The sequence below is a fragment of the Pan paniscus genome, chromosome 21 (assembly GCF_029289425.2).
Source record: "Pan paniscus chromosome 21, NHGRI_mPanPan1-v2.0_pri, whole genome shotgun sequence".
NCBI lineage: Eukaryota > Metazoa > Chordata > Mammalia > Primates > Hominidae > Pan > Pan paniscus.
The window spans coordinates 17,317,647-17,334,966 of NC_073270.2; the positions used below are offsets into that span (position 1 = coordinate 17,317,647).

The 17,320-nt window shown below is 39.5% G+C and overlaps 1 protein-coding gene across 5 annotated transcripts in view; it reads right to left on the reverse strand.

Annotated features, from left to right (window-relative positions):
• The window catches only part of KIF16B (kinesin family member 16B), a 302,734-nt gene that overhangs the window by 158,721 nt on the left and 126,693 nt on the right, over positions 1-17,320 (reverse strand). For all 5 annotated transcript variants that reach the window (XM_003810588.6, XM_055105088.3, XM_003810587.6 and 2 more), the window contains exons 13-14: positions 1,488-1,607; positions 578-629 (exon numbers count right to left, since the gene is read on the reverse strand). In XM_003810588.6, coding sequence (XP_003810636.1) covers positions 578-629; positions 1,488-1,607 — 172 coding nt within the window. The remainder of the gene's footprint in view (positions 1-577; positions 630-1,487; positions 1,608-17,320) is intronic.

Sequence of the window (17,320 nt, forward strand, 5' to 3'; positions counted from 1 at the left end):
CCACCACCACCAGTTGCCTAAGTTATGCTCTTAAAGCCTGTAAGGACCTCATCTGTGTAGGCTAAATCACTGATTATTTGCGTATCTTGTGAAGACTTTCAGGAAACCCAAAAAGCCATGCTTCCACATGTGTGTATGCTGCGTTTTCTCCTACTTTCTGTTGTCATCTTTTTGAAGACAAGTGCCTATAACCCTCCCCTTCAAAAGACCTATATCTTTTATCTGTGTCTGTTGGTATATTTCCATCAATCATCGTTCCATTGTGAGACAATGTAGAGTAATTTAAATAACTGTGTTCCTCAAAGACCTGACAAGGAATGGAATGTAGGGTGGGGGAAAGGGTTTATTGGCCCACTTTATTCACCAAATTAGTTGTTCTGCATTATTCATTTGAGTTGTATTCTAAATTACAAAAATATATATACACACATATATATACGTACATACTGACCAACACTGTACTTGAAAAATAATTTAATTTTCTATAATTACTTCAATGTCAGTCATTCGAAAAAGTTCTTCCTTGAATACAACCCTAAAAAATCACTGGGAACAGATCACTGATAAATATGCTCACCAATATCTTGCTCCGTGGAAGCATCGTCTCTACCAACATATGTCTGACCTTCCTGGGAAGAAAACCCAAGCAAAATGTATTAGTAAGAAGAGAAGGAATAGCTTGTTTCTTCATTTTTCATTGAAGCCCAAACAACACAGTGGCCAATGGGATGAACAACATCCTGGCAGGCCACAGCTTCAATGCATCGAGAGCTCCCCAAGGCTCTGTAAAAAAGCCCCAGTTGTTTGGAAAGGTTTAATGTACAGCAATGGTGAGGCCCTGCTTTGACAGTGTTAAATACTTTGCTCATGACAGGGATATCACTGATGTTCCTGATCCTTTCTGGGGAGGTTCTCCAGGGGCCAAGAGATTCTTTGTGTCTAAAGATATAGTTTATGTAAGTCTGCAAAACACAAATGCAGTAGCATTCTCATTGTTAAGTTATGGGTCAGAGAGAGGGCACTAAAGTCAAGGTTACAGAGGCATCCAATAATACTGATGTGGAATTCTGTACTCCCAAGATGAACTGCCTGCTTGGAACTAAGCCCAATAATGCAGGTGAGAAGCACAATTTTATAATTAACACCAGGGACCAGGAAACTGTACATACAACAAAATCCCCCCAGTTGTTTACAACTTTTCTCCTTCAGTCTGTGTGCCTTTTTGTTCCTTACCTCCCTCTTACTAATCCTACAGAATAGAGGGCAAATCAATGGCTCATCATTTAACTTTAGATAACAAGGGAACTTTAAATACCAAAGAATCCCAATGAGCTGCTGAAAATTCCCAAAGGGCTCAAGGATTTGTTGTATATTCTTTAATTTAATTTAGTTGTGTTCATGACCATAGAATATTATAATAAACCTAGTTAGTGTCTAATGGAGAAACTGGAAACAAAATTAGAATGTTCCACTTAATCAGTTTCTACCTTTAAATGATATAAGATGATTCCAGTACTCAAAAGGTCATCATCGATGCCAATCAAATGAGGCAGTTCAGAATCCAAAACAACTCCAATCCCTTCTTTCCTGAGGGCTAGAGTTTGTTCCTGAAATTAAGAGGAAAATAAAAAGAAAAGATTACTTTGGGAGAAGAGAACTTCAAATTAGGTGTTCTTCAGATTGTCAGAATGGGCAATATTTTATTTATCATCTAAAAAACTGCAAGAAAAATGGAGCTTAAACTTTGTGTTGAAATCCTGGCAGGTAATAAGCAAAGTGAACTTGGAACACACAAAAAGCGAAATATAAAACGAATTAAACTCATTGCCTGATATATAACCTCTTCAAAGCAAATCTTCCTTCAGAAAGGTTCTAGGAACATCCAAACTACAAAGTAAACTTTCTCACTCTTCAGAGCCTTTATGTCATTTAATATCAAGATGTCGCCTTAGTTGATGGCTTTTCTCTCTACTTACCATGGTTGAACTGTGCATGGTCCTGAGAAGAAGCCTTCCTGTGCATTACTTACCTTGCACCAGAGGAACCTGGCCCTCTGCCTCTTGTGCCATCAACTTCTCCTATCCACTGGATCATTCCCTGCTATACATTAATATGAATCTGCTATTCACCTCCCACCCCCAAACCCCACCACGTCTTTTGGCCTTGCCTCTCCTTCTAGCTACCACCAATTTCTCTGTGCCTTTTAGAGAAAACTACCTCCAAAAAGTTCCCTATACTTTCAGTTCTTCAATTCCTTCCCTCTCACTCTCTCTTGAACTCGCTCTATGAAGGTTATTGTCTTTGGGACTCTTCTTTACTGACACTGACTCTCCTGATGGTCTCCTTCTGTCTCTTGACTTGACCTGCCATCTAGATGCTGATGACTCTCAAATTGCATCTCCAGGGCAGATGTCTCCCTTAGGTCCCATACTCAAATGTATACCGTATATATGAGTATACTGTGTGTGTGTGTGTGTGTGTGTGTGTGTGTGTATATATATATATATATATATATATATATATATATATATATACCAACCCAACTCAGTTTAGCTATGGAGATGTCAAACAGGCAGCACAAATTTAACACATTAAACAAAAAACAATAAACAAAACAAAACAAAAAAACCTTGATTCTCTCTGCCTCCCAAACCTGCAGACTATCCTATCTCAGTAAATACCAACCTTTCCTGTTTGGTCTAAACACCATGCTTACACTTTGCCCCTTTCTTTCTCTAAACTCTACATATGTAGTATTAACTCTACCTTCAAAATATGCCCAGAATCTGGCAACATCAAGCCACCCGCAGCACGTGCCTCTGGCCCAAACCATCATTGTCTTTCACCTGGGTTACTGTGATAATCTGGGCCACCACTCATGTCTCCCGTGATATACACTCAATTCAGCAGCCAGAAGGCCATCAGGGCAGGTCACTCTTCTGCTCAGGTCCTTTAAATAGCCTCCCATTTCAGTGAGACAAAAGCCAAAGTCTTTGTGATGTTCTACCAAATTCTACCTGATCTCATCCCGTGCTCACTCGCTCTCATCTTCTGCCGCTCTCCCCTTTGCTCACTCCTCTCCAGGGATACAGGCAACTTGCTGCTCTTCAAACTTGCCAGCCTGCCCCATCTCAGGGATGCACTCACTGCGGTTCCTTCTGCTTTTGTGGTTGCTGTTTCCTCTGTCACTGCTATCCTTCTCTTCCCCTACAGTAGGGTTTCTGGACTGCGGCACAGTTGTCACTTCAGATCAGGTAATTCTTTATTCTTATGCACAGCAGGATATTTTGTAGCACCCCTTGCCTCTACCCAATAGATGCTAGCAACACATCTGAGGTTCTGACAACCAAAAATGTCCCAGACATTTGAGAAACATTGCCCTAGATACATATATAACATGGCCCCTTCCTTCCTTCAGGTCTCTGCTCAAAAGCCACCCTCCCCATCACCCCATACAAAATAGCAACCACCAATGTTCCTCATGGTGATTTCTCTCCTTGGAAATGGCTATTAGTGTGTGTATATATATATATACTAGCCATTTATATGTATACGTATATATACACTAGTATATATAGACACACACACACACACACACAAGTTTATTACCTGTCCTCTGGCTAGAATGTAACCCAGCACCTAATTTCATGTCCCACTTATCAATTAATATTTGCCATAGGAATGAATGAGTGAGTAGACGCACAGAGTTCAGTGGAATGCAGAGGGAAGGTCAGAGGCAACCCTCCGGAAGAGAATGGTAGGCCCTATCTTAACATCAGGCCCATCTGACCCCAGACAAAAGACCTCTAAAGTCAAGCTTCTGGGGAAGTCTGAAGTAGAAAGCAGACAAATTCCAGAAGGTTGAAGGTAAAAATTGCAGTCTTGAGGTTGGGCTGAACCAGGCTCAGACTAAATCATGTACAAGAGCATGACATTGTGCTCCATGACTGTACGAGCAACAGAAAACCCAGTTCCAACCACTAACTGGGGATCCTGGTCAGAGATGCTCCTGGAGAATCTCCTTCCCTCCCTGACTCTTATAGTCAGACGCAGTGACCAAGACACATCTCTGTAACTCCAACACCCAATACTGCCCTAAACATAAATACGATCCCTTACAATCCTGGAACCAATAAATGTACTCTGTGTCATTTAAGTATTAAAACAACCTACAAAGTCTACCATTCGCTAGGTGATGGATTCAGAACTTCTCAAGCTAGTGTAAGACCATTAAAGCAAAACTCAAACCCTGTAGACAAGGGAACTCCTGAGAGGTTTCTGGGGCAGGGAAGTGGAGAGAGAGAAGTCCCTCAGGCCTCTGCAGATATTTAAGTTTCAAATGCACACTGAAGACCTGAAGTAATGCGAGAGGGCAGTGAAATGAACAAAAAAAAAAAAAAAAAAAAAAGATATGGCTTAAAAAAATAAAAATAAAAATCACAATGTGAAAGAAAGCAATTTAATTTAACAACCATTAAATAGATACGCAGAGAAAATGACCAATGCATAACTTAGATTCAAGAAAAGGAAATGAAGTGTGTCATTGTTCTTCAATTACCACTCTTATCAGCCAACCTCCCATTCCATGGCTCAGAACCTCAGGCTTTGAGGTCGCAGACTTCAGTAACATTGATTTACTATAGCAAGGAACATGCAAATCTCAGCTAAACTGAGCACTCTCCATAAGCTAACCCCTACTCCTACCTCTCGGATATTAGCAGAATTCATGCTTTTTCCTCCTGACCATGAAATTCAAGCAGAAATGGGATGTGATTTTTTTAAAGACATATATTACAGGGGAGAATTTAATCACACAGCTCTATTTCATAAAATGATGTCCTCATGGGAAGGTTTGGTAGCTCTGAACTGTGACCAAACTGCATACACAGTCAGTAGCCCCATGGCAATGAATTATTACAGGTCTCTAGGTCCACATGAAAAGGAAAGTGACCATTCTCATAAGTCCACAGGCATGTGTATTTTCTTTCTGTACAGAAGTAGACAATAACCCCCCACCCCCCAAAATGCAATATTTTAAACTTTAATAGCTCCCACCCAAACTAGAGAAAGTGCTTTGGACTACATCCCAGTTTCGTTTACTATTCTTTTTTTAACCATTGAGAAACACTTTTGTTTTTCCTCGAAATAAGATTTTGAAAGGCATTGGAAATTCATAGTTTCAAAGCCATTAGGTCAAAAGTCTTACTTGTTCCCACCCATCCCCAGCATGTAGACACACACACACACACAGAGACACACACACTCTCACACACACACACACACACACACACACTCACATACACTTCCATATATATAATGGGTAAAATCTGAATTAAGAGAAAGTTTTCCAGGATTGCAAGTGGGGAAGGATGAATTTATGATTAATGCTGCCCTAAAGCTCTATGACATTCAAGCTGCATTCAACTACATGATATTATAAAAGTGTCACCTCATAAAACTGGAAACGAGGGTTTAAATCATTGCTCAAGTGAAAAAGTAATTTCAGACAAAAATATCTATCACGTATAAAATATTTATTGAGTGGCATCTACTGTTATACATAATTTATGAAACACCTCTTGGATAAGATGGAATACTTAACATAGTAGAGTGGGCCACCCTCCCCAACTCCAGACACAGGGTCCCAAAGAAATCAATGTAAAATATGTATACTTGCATATATTTTACATTGAAACAAAGATTTCGGCAACCATGCTTATTTGGATTAAAAAAAAAAACCCATAAACTGACTAAAATTGTCAAAACGTAGCATCAGTTTATTTTAAGCATCCTGTTCACAACATTTACAAATGATATGCTCCATATGTTTTTCTTCAACCTCCAGGCATCTATTCAGGTGAAATCCATCTGAATTTAAAACACATGCCCTTTGCTGGGACTGTCACAGATTCACTTCTGCCCCTTCCGGTGGCTCTGGTGATTGCAGGCAGGGCTGCCCAGATCTCGTGGGAAGAAGACCACAGGAGGACTCGGCTCAATGCGCAAGGCCGGTGTAACCACCGTAATGGTTTATGAGAGTAAGCAGGGAGTCTAGCTCTTTTAATCACAACCACATCCTTAGTGCCCAGCACTCTGCCTTACAAAAGTCAACAACTTTCTTGAATAGATAACCAAAAATGATACAAAAACTTACCAACAACAAAAATCTATTTTTTCTCCCTCTTAGAAAGTCTACCTGGGATCTAGATCGTACTTGGAAAAAACTGGGAAAAGTTTGACAGTGTGTCTGCCCCACGTAAATTAAGATCTCTTTAGGAATAAGAATTGCGTGTCTTCACAGAGTATGTTAGGTGAATATAGCTGCACCAGGCACACAGTAGTCACTCACTAAGTGCTGATTATTTGGTTCTATAGGGAGTGATTTCTAAGTGGCACTTTTTTTTCCTGAACAGACAAGAATGAAATGTCAGAATCTTTTTGTGAAAATTTATGTTACAGAGAATTATATATTTCACTAGCGAGTAGAATTTTGTAGAGTTGACTCACATCATAAAGTGCACATAATTTCTGCAACCCCGACTACAAACACAGCAGATGTCTGGGGGCTGGGGGTTGGGGACAATCACGGCTTAGAGCACATGCCCAGTGTGGCTGTGAGGATGGGGGAGGAAGTCACATAGCCAGAAAGACGTTGAAAAAAAAAATAAAATTATCCTCTAGTAAAACTACTTTTTAACTTAAAAAAGTTGTATGTGATTTTATTTAAATTTAACAGAATGAAACTATTTCAACCATGTTTCTTTATTATTAATATAAGAGGTATTTCCTAAAATATCCTTGTAAGTCAAGAGGTTATGAAACATAATCACAGTGCATATACATTTTTCATAAGTGTTTCAGTTTTAAGCACCATTACCTGAATCTGTACCAGTTTGAGAACGTTGCTTCTTGCCTTGGCATCTGAATGACATCGTAGCTGTGTCGACTTTGGGCCACATGGTGCATGTTGGGCAGTATGGTACTTACTTTCCTCAGAAGGTTAAAGACATGGCTCCACTCTTTTCAAAACTGAATGCTACTCTAAGAAAATTAAGCTAGTCTGACTTTTAGTCCACAGCAGATAATTTGGTTTTATGTCTGGATGTTTAAAGAGTTTCCTCTTTATCTTGAAATTCAATGGCTTAATTAGGATAGATCTCAGTGTTGAACATCCTCTACTCTATATTTTCCTGGAACACAATACATTCTTCTGATCTGCAGACTCAGTTCTTTCATCTACTTATTTTTCATTTCACAAAGCTTGTCTTGTTTTATTTTCCATTTTCTATTTCATTTGTTGACAGTCTACTTCAAGAACACCAATTGTCCTTATATTACACTGGTCTTTGTCTTCTATTTCTTTCAGTTTCTGATTGCTTTACTATCTTGATCATTCTACTTGTGTTCAATGGGCCTAACAAGCCTTTATTCTCTTAGTAATTTGATTTTCAGTGGGGTCTATTCTTTTCCTTGATATTTTCTAAAATTATGTATTAGTCCTGCAATGATGTTGTTTTGGGCCTCAAAGGCTTTCTTTATTCTACAATCTTTCTTTTTTCATCTCACTTTGCTTTTTATTACCATCTTGCTTTGTTTATTGAATTCGAGTTTCTCATTCATTTTTTCTACAGAATGAAACAATTGTAAGGAATTCCCTTCTCTCCCATGAAGTGTGATTTCATCTATATTGGGATCTTTTATCTTTTGCGTGCTATATTCCTCTTCTTTCTTGTTCTCTACCAGCCCATCTGCCCATCTATCCATCCACCCATAGCTATAGTTATGTTTATATAATTGTTCTACATTTTTTTCATCTCGTATATGCTTAGGTGTATCTGTGCAAATATTCCGTGTGCCCTAACATAGGATGGGAAACTCCTTGATGCTTGCCTGGCCACATCTGTGACGTTTCTAGTTGACTGAGTAGTCTGCAGTCCACCCACTTTTCTCTAGCCAGATGGAATGACAGAGGGCTAGGAGATCTCACCTGAGGCACCACAGGCTTTGTTTGAGTCCCAGCCCTCTCTTCCTGGGCTCCCTAATGATTGGGAAGGGGTCCTCTTCCCAGGGGAAGGGAAGGGGCAGGATGCCCTCAAGCTTCTTAATGTTTCCCCAGGCCTTCACTTACAAGAGAGAGTCAGCTCAGCTCTCACTTCATTCCAGTTACCACCACTGGCCATCACTACTACTCTTCAGTAACAATAGGAAAATCAATTCTGTTCCTCCAATTTGAAGGTACAGCTGGGGGTATTTTGGAATCATCACTGATTCAGCTTCTCAGGTGCAGGTTTAGGAATATCCCCTTCCCAATCTTTCCTTTTCCCCAGCAGCCACTCATGATCTTTTCTCACATGCTTCTCTTAGTGACTTACAGCAGTATTGCTGCTGCAGGCTTGTATGTTTGCTATAGTTTCTATTATTTCTTCATTTATTTGAAATCTGTGATGGAATTACCAACTGGTTTTTTAACATTGAAGACAAGAATAGCATTAAAAGCCTACAAAAAGGAAGGATGAAAACAGTGGTACTCCAGGTTTTAGGGGATTTCTTGAGCAAAGATACAAAGGCTAAAAACATGGGCAAACAGTCATCCCTTGATATCCATGGAGGACTGGTTCCTGGACTCCTGAGGATACCAAATCCAAGAATGCTCAAGTCTTTCACATAAAATGGCGTAGTACTTGCATATAACCTATGCATATGCTTCTGTATACTTTAAATCATCTCTAGATTACTTATCATACCAAATACAATGTAAGTGTGATGTAAATAGTTATTATACTGTATTGTTTAGGGAATAATGACACGAAAAAAGTCTGCACATGTTCAGTACAGGCAGAACCATCATAGGTCTAACATATCATACATATCAGCAATAGTACAGCATTTTCTCAATTTTTTTCTAATATTTTCAATCTATGGTTGGTAAAATCCATGGATGCAGAACCTGCACATATGGAGGACCAACTGCATACACAAGGAACTACTGGACATCCAGTTTAGCTGGTAAACCTGGAAAAATGGTCTGGAAAGTGAAGCAGATGGGTCACTATTCGATTCAGAGACTGGGAAGGCATTGACAATTTTGAAAACAGAAATTGGTTGCTACTTCATCAGATGAATCTGGCAGGATGTATAGGGTGAATAAGAACAGAGTAAAAAGGGGGATGGGATTAGAATGGAAGTGACACCCCTTGAGAGTCACTGGACAGGTATGTGGATTCTATGTGACTAACAGTTTCGGTTGATGGACATTAAGTAAAGACATTCTCCTCAAATGTTTTACTCCTCTTAATGAGAAATACGGAAATTGGAGAACTGCAAGAAAATCTGATAGATGCCAAAAGATTTTTATTGCTAGGCAAAAAAATATACTTATGTTTCCTTGTAATACTTTCCAGGGAACTCAGTAAGGAGGTATTATTCATGTGTTAAGAATCACTCATGAATTTGACGAGCAAGTGGTGTCTAGTAACTTACATGTTTTTAATAATGTACAAATGCTAAAAGTCATTATCAGCAGGGCGTGGTGGCTCATGCCTGTAATCCCAGTACTTTGGGAGGCTGAGATGGGCAGATCACTTGAGGTCAGGAGTTCAAGGCTAGCCTGGAAAACAGGGTGAAACCCCATCTCTACTAAAAATACAAAAAAAAAAAAAAAAAAAAACAGGTGTGGTGGTGTGCACCTGTAGTCCCAGCTACTTGAGAGGCTGAGGCAGGAGAATCGCTTGAACCTGGGAGGAGGACGTTGCAGTGAGCCAAGATTGTGCCACTGCATTCCAGCCTGGGTGACAAAGCAAGACTCCGTCTCAAAAAAAAAAAAAAAAAAAAGTCATTATCAACAAAAACCAATTAGCTCTGAAACCCTGAAAGTAAGCAACAAGCTGGCGTTCATCCAGAAGCTGCTGTTTCTCATACAGTAGGCCCCCCTGTATCTGAAGTTTTGCTTTCCCCGGTTTCAATTACCCAGTGTCAACTGTGGTCCAAAAATAGGTGAGTACAGTGCAGTAAGCTATTTTGAGAGAGACTATTAATACAACTTTTATCACAGTATAATGTTATCATTGCTCTATTATTAGTTATTGTTCATCTCTTACTGTGTCTAATTTACAAATTAAAATTCAGCATAGGTATATACATATAGGGAAAAACAGTGTATATAGGGTTCATATTGTTTGCAATTTCAGGCAACCACTGGAGGGCTTAGAGTATCTCCTCTGCAGACAAGCGGGGGCCTATTGTATTCTGTTTTCCACATAGGAAGAATCATGTCCATCTAACAAAGGAGAAACAGTCACCAAGATTACTAGGAAGTCAGTGAAGCTCTGTCAACTGCCTCAACCACCGTCCTGCCTTTCTCCTCCTTTGGTCCATAAAACCCAAGCAAGCTATGATGAAAAGATGTTAAGAATCTCCTTCATTCTCCTCCAGGAAATGACTTTTTTATTTTTGCTCTGTTCCCAGAGAGTGACGACGTGAATAAAAACAATACTGGTAGGCCAGTAACATGTTCTACATCCCTGCAAAGTTGATTAGTAATATGTAATCCTTCAGGTAAGGGCTCTATTAATTATGTTCTATGAATCACAATCAGATTTAAAAACAAACAAAAATAAAACAAAACAAAAACAAAAAAGAGAAGGGAAAGAGCGGTCTGTGAACATTAACAAATGGAAATCCACTGGGGATCAGCCTCTGTCAGAACTAAGCTCCAGGAAGGAGGAGGTTCAGGTGGGAAGGCAGAGTTCACAATCCACAGCTTGGGAAAAAGAATCAAGTGGGTCAGCCTAGAAATCACCTTTGAATCCTCTCTGTGCCTCAGACTTCACAGAGCTCTACCTGCATGATATGGTCAGAATCATCCACAACTTTCCATCTCCACTGCTACTGCCCTGGTCCCAGTAACCTCCACAGCCTGCCTGAATCTCTGATATCCCCCAATTGGTCTTTTTGCTTCTCTTGCCACCCTACCATCTACTCTCCATATGGCAGCCAGAGCCACCTTTTCAAAATATCAAGAGACCATGCATAAAACACTACAATGGTTTCCCACACGTTTGGAATAAAATGGTCACCATATCTCACTTAATCTTGCCCCTGCCCACCTCTCCAATCTCAACTCCCCTTCACTTTCTACCTGACAATCACAGCGGCCTCCTCATTCCCACTGCAGGGCTTCTCCATGTGCTGTTTAGTCTGCCTGGAAAATTCTCCCCTAAATCTCCATAGCTTGCCCTTTCTTGTCAGTCTGTTCTATTCGGGACCAAAGACACCAGTGAGTGAGACTGTATTAGTCCATTTTTGCACTGCTGACAAAGACATGCCCAAGACTGGGAAGAAAGAGGTTTGAATGGACTTATGGTTCCACGTGGCTGGGGAGCCCTCACAATCATGGAGGAAGGCAAGGAGGAGCAAGTCACATCTTACATGGATGGCAGCAGACAAAGGGAGAGCTTGTGCAGGGAAACTCCACCTCACAATACCATCAGATCTCTTGAGACTTATTCGCTATCATGAGAACAGCACAGGAAAGACCTGCCCCCGTGATTCAATTACCTCCCACCAAGTCCCTCCCACAACATGTGGGAATTCAAGATGAGATTTGGGTGGAGACACAGTCAAACCACATCACAGATGAACAAGGTCCCTGCTCAGACAAAGCTTATTTCCTATGCAAGTAACTCCATTCCTACTCCCAGACACACTCTATCACTCCACCTGGCTTACTGTCTTTACAGCACTTAAAGTGATCAAAATTTCTCATACATTAGTTTATTTTCTGTCTGTCCCTGCAGAAAGCAAAGAATAGGTCCAAGCCAAGATGTCAAGCCCAGAGAAGGAGAGGTCAGGATGGGGTCAGTGAGAGCCAAACTATTAAAAACAATACCCAAGGCCAAGACCGTCTCTTATCAGTCCTGTTTTTAATGCTCCTTGCCAGTCAAAAGCAGCCCTTAAAACTCAAAACAATAGTTAACATGGCCAGAATAAGCCAGAAGTGAATACAGGAATTTTAATATTTAGTTCTAATAAACTATCATCATAAATAATTTAATAACTGTCCCCAAAATCTGTATCTAGCATCACATCAGACAGGCACCTATGATGTCACTGAAAATGAACTAAAAATATAAAAGCCTTGCTTTTTCCATGACTTTAAAACAATCCATATTACAATACCTATGGTTAAAACACACAAGCGCATGCACACACACACACACACACACACACACACAGGTACACATTTAGAACCAATGTGGAAGAGTCACAGGACTCACCAGGGCAGAATTAGGAGGAGAAGGGTCTGGCTACCACCACACCATGGCACCAAAAAACCTAAATGTCCTGGCATTACTGGCAGTCAGCCCCTAAACAGTAAATACAATTAATATTGCCCTTTTAATGAACAAAAACTCTTGGGGCAGTTCAATTTCCACTACACTTCCCATTGCAGAAACATCGTTCTTCATTTAAATGCCAAACAGCTAAGTGTTGGCACACAGTTCAGAGAAGATGCTGTGTAGATCTTTCGGATGAAACAGTCCTCTCCGCTGGCTGAGCAAATCATCCAGATGTCAGGATTTAAATTATGCAAAATGCATAATACCAATTAAAGAAATTACGTGTGAAAATATGCAAGAGCAAATTTCCTCACATTAATATTTAACTAGACTTTTAAGTAGAGCAGCATCTTCTGATCACAAGTACTTTAGTATATTTCACCTACATGGAAGACCAAAATATTCAGGATGGTTCATCAGAAGATTCTACAAGGGCATTTTCTGTATAATACAAACATTAACACGAGGTAAAACAGCTAACAGAAAGGATTACTTTAAGTGGGATGTTGTGGCCCAGAAAGCATCAGTCTGACATTGGCCTTACACTTTGGTCTTGTAAAGCTGGCCCGTTCTTGTTTCTCACCCACGGAAATACGTCATGCTTATCTTCACCCTCCGGCCTGTGCTCTAGTAATAATGTCCTACTAGGACAACCCTCTGATTCCCAGTTACAAATGTTTCCCCTTCCCCAGGAGTCATTTAGAGCCTACTCAGGACTACTGTGGCCCCTTCCTCTGCACTGACCAGTTATCAGGCCTAATCGCATGGATCTCTGTCAAACACAGATCAGTGACTTTACATTCACGCATTGCTTGTTTCTCCCGCTAGACCAAGAAGCTTTCAAAAAATTGGTATTTTTTGAAATGTCAAAATATCAAAAAAATATCAGGCTTGTGCCCACACCAGATCCTCTGAATGAGCATCTCAGGAGCAGGACCCAGGCATTTTTTTAAGCTCTCAGGAATTTTACATCCAGGGTCGGGCTATGATTTTCTGTATCCTCCAAATGACACCTCTATCCTGCTGGGTGCACTTTGAGAATGCTCAAAAGGGCAAGTACTGTGACCTAACTCCTTCATTTGCCAGCTACCTTCTTCTGTGATTCATTCAACCGACACCTAACGACCATCTGCTACTTGTCAGGTGCTAGTCTACATTAGGGATATATCAGTGAGTAAAGCAGGCACCCTCTTATATTTTATCTATATCTGTCTCTGTCTTTAGATCTAAGTCTATATCTGTATTATATGGAAAGATCTATCTATATTACATTAAAAAATCTACAGATATACAGTCCTGCATCACTTAACAACGGGGATGCATTCTGAGAAATACATCACTGGGTAATTTCATCACTGTGCCAACATCTAAAGTGAACTCAGACAAATTGAGATGTGGTTACCAGAAGCTGGAGTGGTTGTAGGAGAGGGTTGGGGAAATGTTGGTGAAAGAATGCATATTTACAGTGATACAGAAGGAACAAGTTCAAGAGATCTACTGTACAGCATGGTGACTATACTTAATGATGATATATTGTATTCTTGAAAAATGCTGAGAGAGTGGATGCTAGGTGTTCTCACCACAAAATGATAACCATGTGAGATAATGCATTTGTTAATTGGCTAGATTTAACCATTTCACAATGTGTGTGTGTGTGTGTGTGTGTATATATATATATATATATATATAAAATAGGTGCCTATCTAATGCGATGCTCAGTGTATATATATACATACATATTTTATATATATACACATGATGAATATATACAATTTTCCACATCAATTTTAAAAATAAATAAATTTGATAAATCACACTTTGAAAAAAAATTCTATGACGGAACTTGTAATGGTGTCTTAGCATGATTCTGTGATGATAAATATATCTGGATTCCTAGCTTTTTTAATTACACAGAAAATAAAATATTAAAGCCAAAATCCTTGGTTTATCTCTTTTGCAAGCTACTCTGTACCATTCTTTCACATAAAATTGGAGTAGGGTGGGAGGAGAACCACCAGCAGCGGCAAAATGAGGTCTTCTCTAACAGGTGAGATGTTAGAGGTTAATCCCTAAGCTTGGTGCACAGCCTTTGTTTATTTCTTAGCCAGTTGAGGAGCCAGTATCATTATCAGAAGGGAATTTAGGAAAAAGCAAGAAGGTGATGAAGAATGAGAGGGAGGAAGAAAAGAAGGAAAAGGAACAAACTTCCAGCTTCTCACAATTCCCTTCTGAAAGACGTACACTGCCCATGGCAAGGCACGCTGGTGAGTAGGTAAAGACCATCCCCTAATGAGTAGGCTCCTTGCTTCTCCTAGGATATGGGTTAAGTAACCCCAATCTGAAAATCCAAAATCCAAAATGCTACAACATCCCAAATGTTTTGAGTGCCAATGTGATGATCAATGGAAATGTTCACTAGAGCATGTTGGATTTCAGATTTCCAGATTAGAGATGCTCAACCAGAAATAAAACCTGCTTTTTATGGAGAAGAGAGAATATAACCCCCTTCCACCTTGTATTAATCAAATATTCACTCCAATCACTAAACCCAAATTTGTCTAATAAATCAAACTGTTCAAACTACTGCTTACGCCATGAGTAATGACAATATGTCAAAGAAAACACTGGTACAGAAGGGAGTTTCTTCCCTGGCTGTGCAGTAAACTTGGTGAAAAGGAGGGAAACCACAACCCAGACACAGGACAGGTGACTGAATAAATTGTCCTCTATGAACCCAAAGAGTTAATATTTTGTAAAACCATCTGCCACTCAAGTCCTGTCTCATCCCGTCCCTTTGAGAGTTCACACCATTTATAACATAACAGAACACTGTACATGAACGCCAGCCCCAAAGGGGTCCCCAAACCTCTAATCAATTTGGCCTGGATATAAATGTGTATCTTGGTTGTATAAATACTACTATGGGCAACAATACTTTACACAAGTATTCCTGTAATTGATACACTGCACTTTGACATTATTAACATATCTTTAGCTAGATAAATTACCCAGTAAATCAAAAGGGCTCATTCACTCAGATTATGCAGGAGAGGACTGCTCCAAAGCCCAAATATAATTTTGAATGTTGACTGCATATGGCCCCAATAGTTTATTAAAATAAGAAATATAATCCATTTTATAAAGAGAAATTACATTAGAAAGCCTTTTATAAGTAAAGCATATGTGGCTAAGGTTATAGAACTTGTCAAGGAAATGTGAAGTTCAAGATACAAAATAAATTGTGTTTGCTGATCTGGTCCATTAATAGAAAAGCAGTAAACCAAATACAATGTAACGTACACACGCAACACTTTCCAATCACACACATCAATTAGTTTTGCTAATATGTGCAGTGCAGGCCAGCTATCTAAACATCTAACTTCTCACAACCAGAGTCAGGATTCAAAAGGAAACAAACTCTTTCCTAAGCCATTACAAACTTCAACCATAAAATCTCACGTCTTTCATTAGTTAAAAAACTATTTACATGTTGTAAACTGGATACAATCACTTTGGAAAACTATTTGGCAGTGTCTTCTACAGTGAAATAATATCCACATCACATGACCCAGCAGTTCCACCCCTAGGCCCTATGGTAGAAGTCAGCCAACTATGGCTGAAGGCCAAATAAGGCTGTCTGCCTGTTTTTGTATGGCTGGAATGCTAAGAGTGATTTTTATATTTTCAGATGGTCCAAAAAAAAATCAAAAGAAGAATATTACTTCATGATGTGTAAAGTGTATAAAATTCCAATTTCAATGTCCATAAAGCTTTATTGGAATACATGTTCCATGTTCATTCATTTACAAATTGCCTGCTGCTTTTTGCTATCATGGTGTAGTACCGTGGAGTACTTGCGACACAGGTGGCGCGGGCCAAGAAGAAGGAACTGATTACTACCTAGCCTTTTGGAGCAGCAGTTTGCTGACCTCTGCATTATGCATCCATGTTCACTGAAAGACATGCTAAAAAATGTTCATAGTTTTACACAGTTACATAAAATTCCACTTTTTTGTATCTACTTTAATGTATGTAACCTGTCCACTGTTCGTGGGCATTTAAATTGCTCTCAGAACCTTTGCAATCATTAGTTATTGCCAACAATGCTGAGATGAAAAACGCTGCACATACCTTGAACCTTTCAGTGCTAGCTGAGAGAAAGGACAGACATTCATGATTGATTCTCATTTACATGTCAGAAACAACAAAAAAACCTTCCTTGAAGCTTCGATTCTAAATAAACTAAGTTCTTTACTGAACTCAACTGAGGGCAAAAGCCTCCTCTGTTTCCAGGTTCTCAGCATAGTGTTAGTTATCACACATGCATTTACTATAGATTGTGAAGGGAAAAAGGGAAATACGAATATATTAGCAGGCCAGGCATGGTGGCATGCACCTACAGTCCTAGCTACTCAGCAGGCTGTGGCAGGAAGATCATCAGCCTAGGAGTTCCAGGCTGCAGTGAGCTATGATTGCACCACTGCACTCCAGCCTGGGTGACAGCGAGACTCTGTCTCTAAAGGAAAGAAGGAAAAGAAAAAAAAAGAATACATGAGCACATATATTTATTTGTTTTTATTGCCATTTTTCCCCAAAGAAATCTATAATAAATGCACACATGATAACTAACATTCTGTACTCCTGGACCCTGGGAGCAGGAAATCTTTGGCCTCAGAAATATATATACATCTATATTTATTCATTCTTATTTATTCATTTGTATTCAGACATGTATATACGTGTGTGTGTGTGTGTGTGTGTGTGTGTGTGTGTTTTAATCTAAAGTCATTCTAAGCAGGCACTTTATGAAACTAATTTTATTTTTAAGTGAGCAATTTGAGTAACAAAAAAAAAAAAAATCACAAATGGCCTAGAATTCTAAGTGCTCTCAAATGGCATAATCAGGAGCAGCCTTGATGACCTTTTTCTGAAAATGTGGACTTAAATGTCCGAATCAGGTTTTTGTCCAGGTGAGCACTTTT